At 37.6% G+C, this 12,930-nt stretch overlaps 1 protein-coding gene across 1 annotated transcript; it reads right to left on the bottom strand.

Moving 5' to 3' along the window:
• Positions 1–6,876: 6,876 nt before the first annotated feature.
• Positions 6,877–12,612, bottom strand: LOC142224831 (uncharacterized). The gene has a single exon (XM_075294613.1). It carries the CDS (start codon positions 12,610–12,612, stop codon positions 6,877–6,879), a length of 5,736 nt encoding a protein of 1,911 aa, XP_075150728.1.
• Positions 12,613–12,930: the final 318 nt, after the last annotated feature.

The raw sequence follows: 12,930 nt of genomic DNA, 5'->3' as shown, positions 1-12,930 counted from the left end.
CTCTCTCTCTCTCTGTCGCTCTCTGAATAAAGTATCACAACATATATATGTTTACTCGAAATTTGTAAATTTATATATGTTTACATTCACACATATTATTTTTATGAAACATTCATGCCCCAAACATAATATATTCTAACATATTAACATATGTGTCCCAAACATTTTGTGTTAGTTTAGGAACATGTTTGCACTTAAATATATTGTGTTTAAAAATTGTGCCCGAAACACATTTTGTTTATATCGGAACATATGAAAAACATAATTTTCTAACAGTGTAGAAATGCTTTTATCATGAACTTCGTTTGTCACTAAAGACATTCTTGCAATTTTGAACTCCAATTTTTTCCTTCAAACTACAAAATTTTCTTTAACAAGTGAAAAAAACTTAATTATGTCTAAAAAAGCTTCTGGAATTTGTCGAAAAATATTTACTTATTTTTGTGGTATCGGGGTGATGCCAGCGTTTGTAATACTGCTTAGTTAAAATTTTCTAAAAATATTAAAATTTTTCTAAAATTAATCGAAAGTTTTCTTTCCTGGTGTGTTCACTGCTTTTTCAGTGTAGTCTGAGACAAATAGAAAGTTTTCAGAGTCTCCATCATCAATGTGCTTGACATCGTCCAAAAGTTTTGTTGAATGTGATTGAACAATAATAATTTTCAATTTATTCTCTTTAGTAGAAGTTTTTGACGGTAGCGACTTGTGTGGTTTCCGTTTAATTTCCTTCCGATTTAAGGTAGTACCTGAGTTGAATTTGGCCATTTCTCAAACTGGCAGCTTTGAGTTTTGTTAAGGATTTGTGCAAAAGATACTGACTTCGCGGCGTAGAGTGCTTTCAACAGTAACAGCTGAATCAGTTTTGCTAATTTTATCGATAATTGTAACTTCTTGCGATTTATTTTCAACCTTTTTGTGGTCAGCGTTTTGACTTTATTTCGCCCAACTTTCAAATGTAAGTTTGTTGAAGCATGACGTTGTTTTTAAATGTTTCCTCCAAGGCATTGAATTTTTAAAATACAATTTGTGTTACATATTGTTAGGTTTTTATATTGAGGCGTGTTTAATAACCCGATAATTAAAACATAGTTCTTTTCAAATAACGACAATCTACAATTTATTTGCTTAACTGATAGGTTTCACTCATTTCCTCTACGTTGTATACTGTTTGCCTTTTAGTTTACGACTGACTTACAGCGCCCTCTGCCAGGGGTTTATATACCGAGATATGACGACTTCGTACATTCTGACTAGTCTTGCCTACAACCATCTAGAACAATCTACAATCACTTCGTAGCGTTTGTCGCTCATAGTCTTGCCTACAGCCATCAAGTATCTCGTAATTTATCTGACAGATGGTTATGCTCATATTACTACAACAAGAACAATAAGCAATGAAAATAACAAATCAAAGGGTGTTACTTTACAATGAGCGATTGAGAACTAAGAACACAAAAAATGTTTAGGAAAGTACTAGAAAATAAAGAGATGATTTTTACAAGTGATGGCCTAATCTGATCGTTACAATTTCAAATTTTAAGTTAGCTTAAATCTAGAAATATCTAATTCGTAACATTGACTCCCGTAAGGAGCCAAACGTTCCAGGTGTATAACTTTCATCTTTGACCACATCATTAATATTCTTGACGACTTTATATGGGCCTTCCCACTGTGTTTGAAGTTTAGGGCACAATCCTTTCTTTCGTTGAGGGTTGAACAGTTGAACCAATTGTCCTTGGAAGCCTTCAGTATTCGCAGCACGGTCGTATCTCGCCTTCATCCGATTGCTAACCATTTTTATTTTGCGACGCACTGATTCGTGAACTTCACCAAAAGTGTTTGGGACGTCGATACTGTTTTCTTCCATGCCGAGTTCATTATGTTTAACGCCGAATAGCAAATCTCCAGGCAACTTCAATTCAGTTCCGAATAGAACCTTTGCGGGTGTTCGTGACGTAGAATCATGTATGGCTGATCTATAGCACAGCAAAAACTTTGGTATATGCTCATCCCAGTCTCGTTGGCCGTTGTCCACCACCTTTCGAAGATGTTCCTCCAGAGTGCGATTAAATCTTTCTACAATGCCATCGTACTGTTGATGTAATGGCGTAGTCTTTGTTTTCTTGATACCAAGGGAGTCGCACATCTCTTTGAATATGGCCGCTTCAAAATTTCTTCCTTGGTCTGAGTGTATCTCGGATGGCACAACGTAGGTTAGGTTAGGTTAGGTGGCAGCCCTACGTATCAGGCTCACTTAGACTATTCAGTCCATTGTGATACCACATTGGTGAACTTCTCTCTTATCACTGAGTGCTGTCCGATTCCATGTTAAGCTCAATGACAAGGGACCTCCTTTTTATAGCCGAGTCCGAACGGCGTTCCACATTGCAGTGAAACCACTTAGAGAAGCTTTGAAACCCTCAGAAATGTCACCAGCATTACTGAGGTGGGATAATCCACCGCTGAAAAACTTTTTGGTGTTCGGACGAAGCAGGAATCGAACCCACAACCTTGTGTATGCAAGGCGGGCATGCTAACCATTGCACCACGGTGGCTCCCATGGCACAACGTAACGACATATCCAGTTCTTGTCGACTAGGTCCACAATCGTCTTCGCCTCTTGGTTTGGAATGGCATAAACTTCTGGCCACTTGCTGAAGTAGTCTATGACCACAAGAACATATCGGCTTCCAGAATCACTTACTGGGAAAGGGCCTGCAACGTCCATTGCTATTCTTTCAAATGGAGCTCCTGAGCTATTCTCTTGCATATGACTTCTACTTTTTCGTCTTGGACCTTTCGCCTTCATGCACTTCTCGCAATTGACATTCAACCCCGTAGAATCGTTGCTTCACTTTCTCGGCTGTTTTGGCCCATTATGGAATTCCGTCAAAACATCATTTACCTTGGAATCTGGTACAATTATCATGTTTCGGCCATTCTTGCCATCATCACTTTCCCATTTACGTTGCAGGGTTCCATTGACCAGAAGTATGCTGTCCCATTGAGCCCAATTTCCCAGCAACATAAATTTGAAGTTCTTCCAAAGGCACAACTTTAAAAGCACTTCCAGAAGATGCACTCCCAATTATGTTCTTTATTTTAACTACCCAGGAAGTTCTTTTAATTCGATTTTTATAATTTGGTTTTTTTCATACTTTTAATGGATAATTTTAACTTTTTTTGTTTTAAATAGGTTAAAAACGGAGTAAGAATTCATAAAATGGTACAAATCATTTCAATTTTGTCGACAAAACTGCTAAATCCAATCTGAAAAAATTGTGAATTTTTGAAAATATTTGAGGTCAAACGTTTCCGACAAACGTTAGAATCCATTAAAAATTATAAAAATTATTTATTTGACAAAATATCGCAGAAAACCATGTTGGTCCGGCTAGTGCGCCCAACGTGTCATCAATGCGTGGAAGTGGATAACTGTTTTTTGGTGACATCATTTAATTTCCTGTAGTCCACGCAGAATCGGGTGCTACCATCTTTTTGACTAGCACAACTGGTGAGCACCAAGGAATTGATGATGGCTCGATCACAACACTTTCCGCCATTTCTTTTACGATCTTTTGAACCTCATCTCGTTTTGCCAGGGGAACACTTCGTGGGGTCTGTTTTATTGGCCTTTGTTCTGTGGTATTTATTTCATGGTTTGCTACAGATGTTCTTCCATGGTTACCATTTTCAAAAACGAAGGCAGAGGAGTTTTTGCACAACAACTGCTTGGCTTTATTTCTCTCAGTGTGCGATGGATGACATCTCCAAGCCTTGACATACTCTTCTAGATGTTTTTTCGCCGTTCCATGTGCCTTTGATGAGTTGCTTTCCCAATTGAATATTGTCTCGGCTGGTGTACATTTGCCAATGTCAGAAAATTTCTAATATGCTTCAGCATACCGTGGTATTAACTCTGGCTTGCTCGTAGTCAACCGTCTGATAGCGGTATTCTTGTCGTATCCCACATTAACCGGTATTTCGGTATCGGACCAAGTCATGACATGGTCCTGGATATCACGTTTCATATCCAGGTTTAGACCAAAGGCAATCATGAAATCCGCACCTATTATAACTTCGTCTACTATATCGGCCACAATGAACTCATACTTAACGGATATGTTGGCAATAGTTAACTTCATGGTGACTTTCCCATATACCGCTGCGGGTTCCCCTGTGGCCGTGCATAGTTTGACTCCAATCAATGGTGTAACTTATTCTTTTACTAACTAATGATAGACTTCGATGCACCTGTATCCAACGTAAATGTACGCTTGTCGCCATTAATAAACCCTACGGCAGTTAAATTGTTATTTTGCCAATATGCGTACCTTGTGAATTTGAGGTCGTGCCAGCAATCTTGCAATCTCTTGGGCAAGTGCAAATGTTACTGTTTCTGCGAATGTAGCCTTTTGTGACACATATTTTTCACATTTTATATCTGGGTCTCGAATGTCATTCACAAAATTCTCAATCTTGATGCGGTCCACAAGGGGGTGACTCTCTCCTGGGTATGTCAAAAGCACTAAACTCGCAACTTCGAAAACTTGTAGGGTTTAATTTGATTTGTGGATTCTTCCTCATTATTCCATTCTGAAGATGTCTTGTTTGTGTTCTCCACTGTTCTTGCGTTGTAGTACAGCTATCACTTCGTTATAGTTATTTCTGGAAGAGGTTGGAATATTTTGTATTACATCGGCTGCATTACTTTCAATGCCGACAGAAGTTCAATAGCTCTGTCAATGTTTCTGGATGCCACCGTCTCGAATTGTAATTTGAAAACATCAAGGGAGGATGAGCCATCAAAAACAGGAATTTAGATTTTTGAGCCCTCGATTACGCGCACAGGACCACCTTTAATTTCCAGGTCAGCCATTTTTTTTCAAGGTGTAGAAGTTTCTCGTCGCGAACCACAATTTTCTCATCCACGGAAAGAACTTTCTTATCCAATTCTATAATATGACCTTCTATATGGTCCCCACTTTTCTCCATTCTTTCAGAAATTTTCTGAAGTTTTCGTTGAGAATTCCAGAATTTTCGTCCATCTTTCTTGAAGTTTCGTCGAATTTTTCTTCCAAGTTTTCTAGAATTCACTTCTAATTTTAAAGAATTTTCTTTCATAATTTTTCTAGAATTCTCTTGCATTTTTAGAGAATTTTCTTCCATCATTTTGCTCAAAATATTGACCACCGATTTGTAATAAACAAAATTAAAAACTACAGATGGAGTTTCCAAGGCGCTGTCTACTACTGATTCGTCAATATCTTCCTTATAAACGAACTCATGTGTTTCGATATCAATACTGCGCCGCTCGAACTCATACAGTATTCGTTTTTGTAATTGAGCCTTATTTCCAGTAGTCGGCAGCTCCACTTTGCTCAATTCCTTCTTCAAGTCTTCCACTCGAAGCTCATTTAACCTCATTGTAGATTTTTTTTTTCGTTATTTCACTTCCGACACCAATTGTTACGTTTTTATGTTGAGGCGTGTTTCATAACCCGATGATTAAAACATAGTTCTCTTCAAATAACGACAATCTACAATTTATTTGCTTATCTGATAGGTTTCACTTATTTGCTCTACGTTATGTACTGTTTGCCTGACTTACTATCTCCCTCTGCCAGTGGTTTATATACCGAGATATGCCGATTTCGAATATTCTGACTAGTCTTGCCTACAACCATCTACAACAATATACAATCACCTCGTCGCGTCTGTCGCTCATGTCTTGCCTACAGCCATCAAGTATCTCGTAATTTATTTGACAGATGGTTATGCTCATATTACTACAAAAATAACAAAATGAAAGGGGTTACTTTACAATGAGCTGTTGAGAAACTAAGAACACAAAAGATGTTTAGGAAAGTACTAGAAAATAAAGAGATGATTTTGATGACGCAATCAGAGATGAATGTTTATATTACTAATTTAGGCGACTAATATAAAGTACATAACTAATCTAAAACGTTTATAATAGGTATATTCGCGCAATTTTCCAATAAAAGTTACACTGGTAGAAAAATCGCGGTACGTGGTATTAATTGATTGGTTCACGTTTGGTATTAATTGATTGGTTCACGTTACCTTCTAATTTTGATACCACTTTTTATCAAATCATTTACATCCGGTATTATTATGGTATTAACTATCACATACCCGTAGCATATGATATGTCGCCGTTGCTAAAAACTAAGTTGTCGCCTTAGTAGTTTAGTTTGTTCACATAAGGTAAACAGACGCGTTAATTGCAATATTTCTTGGACAACATGACGGCTGAAAAAACTAAATTTGTGGAAGTATTCGTAAGTATAAAATGTTTTAGTATTAGTAATGTTTACTATTTCGGAACCATTCTCTCATTAGATACGTAAGAGACATACAAAAGCTTTCCAAATCTCACACCCAGAAAAAAGTCACCACTTCTTTAAGTTAAAATGAACTCATTGTGAAGAAAGTTTTATTTTTTTGAACGATGTGATTTTCGTAGAAATTAGGTAGAATGCATTCCATATATTAGTTAACATTTTCCTATATTTATGTTGTTGAATGAAAACGAAGTTCTAACAGCAAACCTTTCCGTCGCTTTAAAATTCTGAAAGCGAGCACTTTATTAGATTATTCATTTTTAATTCATTTACAATTTACCTTAGTTTTCCTCAAATTAAAATTTTACAAATTTAAGACACGACTCGCTCATATGATTTGTGAAATGAGAATTAATCCTAAATGATTTGCAAATTCAGTTTAGCATTTAGTACAAAAGGGAAATTTCAATGTTGTAATTTTCATGAACCTTTACAAGAAATTAAATCGATTACATTGAACGTTATATTTGAATAATTATCGGTAACAATTCTCCCCCCAGTAAAATCATCAGGTGGTTTTATTTCTTCCATTACCGACATCAAGTATAGCTAATTTTACTGCAGGTCGCTCAACAATGCCATTTTTTGTCTTGATTTTAGCTCGCCGCACTTGTCCATCTTTTGCCTTCACAATTTCTAGCACCTTTCCTTTAAGCCACACATTTCTTTCAGCATTTTCGTCTACAATTATCACTATGTCATATACTTCTATTGGCTTAGTACCCTGTGACCACTTACTCCGCCTTGTTAGCGTTGGTATCATTTCTTTTACGAATCGCCTCCAGAATTGATTTGCCAACATTTCACTTTGTCTTAGGCACATTTTATAGTCAATTTTATGTGGATCACAAATTGGCTTTATCCCACTGGAATTCCCAAGAAGAAAATGATTAGGAGTAATGGCTTCCTGATCTTCTATATCGAGTGAGACAAATGTTAAGGGCCTGGAATTAATTATCATTTCAACCTCCATTAGAGCACTTCTTAGACTTTCGTCAGTAAATTTTTGTGAAGGGCATATTTTATACAAGATGGTTTTAATTGATCTGACTAGCCTTTCCCAAGCTCCCCCCATGTGGGGAGCAGCTGGTGGATTAAACTTCCAAGTAATACCTCTATTGGCCGTTTCAGTACTGACGCTATGCAAATTTAATTTCTGCAATTCCTCTTTTAAAAATCGATCAGCTCCACGGAAATTTGTGCCATTGTCGCTGTAAATTTCAATTGGACAACCTCGCCTTGCAATAAAATTTCTTAACGTCATTAAAAACGAATCTGTAGATAAGGTGTGAGAAATCTCAATGTGGACTGCTCTTATTGTCAGGCAAGTAAAAATTACGCCCCATCTCTTGAGCGACTTTCTCCCAAAGGTTACAAATATCGGACCAAAGTAGTCAACTCCAACAAAAGAGAACGGCCTTTGAAATGCGCTCAAACGAGCTGTCGGAAGTGGAGCCATTTGCGGTGAGTTGGGTTTAGCTGATTCATTTTTGCACAGCTGACAATTTCGACGAATTGACTTATAAGACGCTCTCAATTTTATTATGAAATATTTTTGGCGCATTTCGTTGATAACTGTCTCATGGTTGCAATGATGCAAAGCCCTATGGTAATGACTTATAATTAACTTTGTACCATAGTGATTACCTGGAAGTATAACAAGATCAGATTGCGTACCACAGAGTGTATTAGCATATTGGGCTCTATTCTTAACTTTCACCACGCCGTTTTCGTCCATAAAAATGTTGAGTTTGTCAAATGGACCACCTTTTTTAACTGCTTTCCCAATTTTTACAGCAGTGTAATCATCTTGAAAACATGACATCTGTATTATCATGTGAATAAAATTTGTTGCCTTCGTGAAGTGAGAAGAACTTAACATGGTTACAGATTCACACATTTTGAGTCTCTGCTGTCTACGCTGTATATAAAATATCCAGTTTGCTATGGCTCTGCGTAGTCTGTACCAGCTAGAGAAATATTCAAAGTTTATGTATATGGATTTCGCAATAGAATGCAGATTTAAACAACAATTTCGTAACTCCAATGTGCCCACTGGCTTTGAATTAAATTCATCTGTATTTGATGGCCACTCTCCCTCCTCCAATAGCAACCAAGATGGTCCGTCAAACCATTGACTATAGGCATTTGAAGGTGGTCTAAATTTGGTTGCAAAATCTGCTACATTCAAAGACGTTGGCACCCATCTCCAATCAGTAGCGTCCGTAAACTTTAATATTTCGGCAATTCGGAACATAACAAACTGCTTGTATTTTCTAGGATCCCCATTTAACCAATGTAAAACAGTTTTAGAATCAGTCCACATTATGACTCGTTCTAATTTAATACCATGGGAGCGAATTGATTCTGTAAGTCTAGCACCAATGGTGGCTGCTTGTAGTTCCAGTCTTAGGACTGAGAGGGGTCGCAACGGAGCTACCTTCGATTTCGCCGCTACTAATTTCACCTCAACACTTCCTCCGGATTCTATTCGAAAATACGAAACAGCAGCGTACGCGTCCTCACTCGCATCCACGAAAGTATGTAGCTCTATATTGTAGCACTGGTTTTGCATTAAAAGAGAATAGCAGCGTGGTATAGACACAGATGTTATGTGTGGCATAAAAGTGAGCCAATTTTTCCATTTTGGATAGGTCTCCTCATTAATCGGTTGATCCAAATCTAAACCACTTCTCCATATCTGCTGCAGAATTGCTTTAAGATACGACATGTAGCAAGCAACGAATCCCATGGGATCAAATACTGACATTAATACTTGTAAAACCTCTCTTTTTGTGGGGACAATATCCTCACACAAAATTGGTCTTTGAAGTCGCACAAATCCTAGATTCATTTTAAATACATCCCTCTTAGGGTCCCAGTAGAGGCCAAGGATTTTTTCGTATCGGGTTTCGCACACACCATGTTCAAATATTTTATTTTCTTGGTGCGCATTTTCCCCCAGTGCGCTTAAAACCATCTCTGAGTTAGATGTCCAGTTACGCATACAAAAGCCACCCTTAGCATGAACATCTCGAACTTGTGTTGCCAATTTTATAGCGTCATCGACAGTATTAGTAGAAAATATAAAATCGTCAACGTAATGTTGTTTAGTAATGACGTCAACCACTCTACTATCTTCGGCGAAAGTTCGTGCATTACGATCTCTTACAAAATGCGAGATACATGGCGAACATGATGCTCCAAATGTTAATACATTGAGTTGATATGCCACTATCGCATTACTCTCATCCCACCACAAGAATCGTTGTGCCATTGCATCTTCTTTGCGAACTTTTATACGATGGAACATTTCAGCTATATCACCGCACACAGCCACAGCACCGATACGAAATTGAAATAAAACAGCCATAAGTGGTCGAAGAAAGTCAGGTCCTTTTAATAAGAAATCATTTAAAGAAAAATTATTAGATTTTGCCGCAGCATCCCAAACTAGCCATATTTTATTTGGTTTTTGGGGGTTTCTTACAATAAATGTGGGTAAATACCACACTTTTCCCTCCTCTTCTTTCTCGAATATGCTAGATGGTAAGCGTTCAGCATATCCTTTTTCTTCTAGATTAACTATTTGTTGCCTCAAAGTTTCTATCAAGCTGGGGTCTCGACTCGACCTCCGCTGAAAACATTTTAAGCGCTTTAGAGCAGTATCAAAACTATTGGGCAATTTTGAAAAGTCAGATTTCCACAGAAGTCCAACCTCATAGCGGCCGTCAACTAACTTGCAGGTGTCCTCCAAAATCTCTATTGCTCTCTTGTCCTCACTAGACAATATAGACGTACCTATAGAATTTATTCCCACGCTCTCATCCGAAAAATACTGCTTCACAAGGCCGTGTAATTCTTCGCAACCACACTTATGAAAATTCAACCGACCGAATATTTTTGACCCACCCCCAAATATCGTCCAGCCGAGTCTTGTTTTGGTTGCCACTGGTTGATGCCAATCACCTTCAATTGTTTTTAAAGATGAAATTAGATTTGGATTGTTTACCCCAATTATCATAGATGGAATAACATTTGAAAAGTCTTGAAGTGGTACATCCTTGAGATGGGGATAAGCATTTTTTATGTCTCTAACAAACATTGTCTCAGGCGAGAGATTCATATTTCTGACCGTATACACATTGTTTATTGGGTATATTTTAGAATTCGGCAGTGCTGAAGAAATATTTAAACTAAACCTTTGAGAAGAATCTTCATATCGGGAAACGTCACCCGTCCACTTTATACACAGTGGGTCTTTTACACCCTGTACACCCAACATGTCAGCGACAGATTGTTCAATAAGTGTTAATGTGGATCCATCATCCAATAGGGCGAATATATTTATTGATTTTAAGCCACTATGTAATGTTACTGGCAAGATTCTAAAAAAAGACTCACCTTCGGTTTTGTGGCTATTCAAACCGCTTACAGTATTTTCTTGTTCTTCTTCATTATGCAAAAGAGGATTGTGTAGGATGGAACATCCATCTACCCCACATGGTTTTTGGAACCAACATCGCCTCCTATGCTTGCCTAAGCATATTCTACATAAATTTTTTAACTTAATAATTTCCCATTTTTTATCTATGGGCAGGGACTTGAAATCATTACATTGGTTGACCTTATGTTGCTCATCGCAAACATAACATACTTGCGGCAAGTTGCCTTTTGTAGAATCACTGTGTGTGTTGAGACGACCCTCTCGTTTGTTTTGCATTTTACTTCCATCAAAAACAGGAACAGTGACACGGCAAGTAGCCTCGGCAACCGTGTACAACCAATCGGAGAAATGCATCAAGTTGGGACGAGCAATATCTTTAGAATACATAGCCCATTGTAAAACGGTGTCCGAAGGTAACTTGTCCACCAGCTCCTGTAAAAGAGTAGGATTATTTAAATAATCATTTAGCTGCGACGCTCTAATAGTAGCACAAATGTTTTTGACAGCAAATGCAAATTCTATCAAAGTTTCTAGTTTGCCTCGTTGAATAGATATTTTACGAACTTCATCAATTACATTTTTTAAAATACATTCTGGTCTTCCGAAGTACATTTTTAGTGTTCTGATTATATCAGGAACCATATCTGGCAGCATAAGGCAGTTACGAACAGCTTCGCGAGCTTTGCCGTGCAAACTCTTTTGTAGTCTCACTAAATTCTCTTCGTCACTATAACCGGCTATACGCGAACTTTGCTCAAAGGCACTAAAAAATATTGGCCATTCTTTAGGATCTCCATTGAAAAGAGGCAAATCTCTCGAAATACTTTGGCGAGCCATTAGTTGCGTGGTTGTAATATTTTCAATATTATTTGTTTTGTTTACATCGTTGTGTTGACAGTTAAACATATTATCATCTCTTTCATGGCCCTTGTTTTGATTCATCGAACGGGTATTGTGGTGGATTCGAGTACTTTGGCACTGTGGCAATGAAATGTCATTGATGGTTGGCGTCTCCGCTAAATTCTCCACAACAACTCTGTTGTTCATTCTATTAACATTTGATGTGTGGTGAGCTGAAAGTCGTCGTGGAATAAAGATGTTATCATTGGCAGTGTTACAAGCAGACGACGATACCCTGTTTAAAGAAATGTTATTAACGCTATGAATAGGATCATTTGGTGCTGTTAATGAAAAAACACTGTTATCGTTAACTTGGGTGGCTGGATTTGTGCTCTGGTTCTGTTGGCAACTTTGAGCAAGAGGTGGATTCCTTGGGGTTTGACAATTATTTTGGTCATTATTCACCATTGCTGATTGTTGTAATTGCTCGTTGTCATTTTCCTGAATTTCGTAACATTCATCTTCTTCTCTATACAAAAGCTCATATTTACGCCTCAAGAATTCTTGTCGAAGAAGCATCTCCTCCTCCAACTGTTGTAATTGCAGCTGAGTTCTTCGACTTATTCCAGAACGGGGGGCATTTTGTAAATTTGTTGTACGACCTGTGGAGTTTTCTTGGGGTATTGCATCGTGTGGAACGACTTCCGAGGGCTGTTCCCGTGAAGCAGAATCGCTTTGTTCCTGAATAGCATTTTGGTGACTCGTAGGGTTGAGGTTATGTACCGAATCGAAAGCACTACACCAGCGGCATATCCAGGTAAATATATCATCTCGTTCATTTATCTTACAACACGTACGATGATAGCTGCCGAGACACACGGAGCAAGAAACCATATTAGAATTATCCGGGTCAGTGCATACCAAACAAGATGATGTTAATGCGTTAGCCTGTGCCATACTTTATTGTAAGAATTTTAAAGAAATTGTTGAATGAAAACGAAGTTCTAACAGCAAACTTTTCCGTCGCTTTAAAATTCTGAAAGCGAGCACTTTATTAGATTATTCATTTTTAATTCATTTACAATTTACCTTAGTTTTCCTCAAATTAAAATTTTACAAATTTAAGACACGACTCGCTCATATGATTTGTGAAATGAGAATTAATCCTAAATGATTTGCAAATTCAGTTTAGCATTTAGTACAAAAGGGAAATTTCAATGTTGTAATTTTCATGAACCTTTACAAGAAATTAAATCGATTACATTGAACGTTATA

Source organism: Haematobia irritans, chromosome 2 (assembly GCF_050003625.1).
Source record: "Haematobia irritans isolate KBUSLIRL chromosome 2, ASM5000362v1, whole genome shotgun sequence".
Classification (NCBI taxonomy): Eukaryota; Metazoa; Arthropoda; class Insecta; order Diptera; family Muscidae; genus Haematobia; species Haematobia irritans.
This window is presented reverse-complemented; position numbering and strand designations above follow the sequence as displayed.

Coding starts and splice junctions, on each gene's coding strand:
- LOC142224831 (XM_075294613.1), bottom strand. CDS start 12,612: ATGGCACAGGCTAACGCATTAACATCATCTTGTTTGGTATGCACTGAC.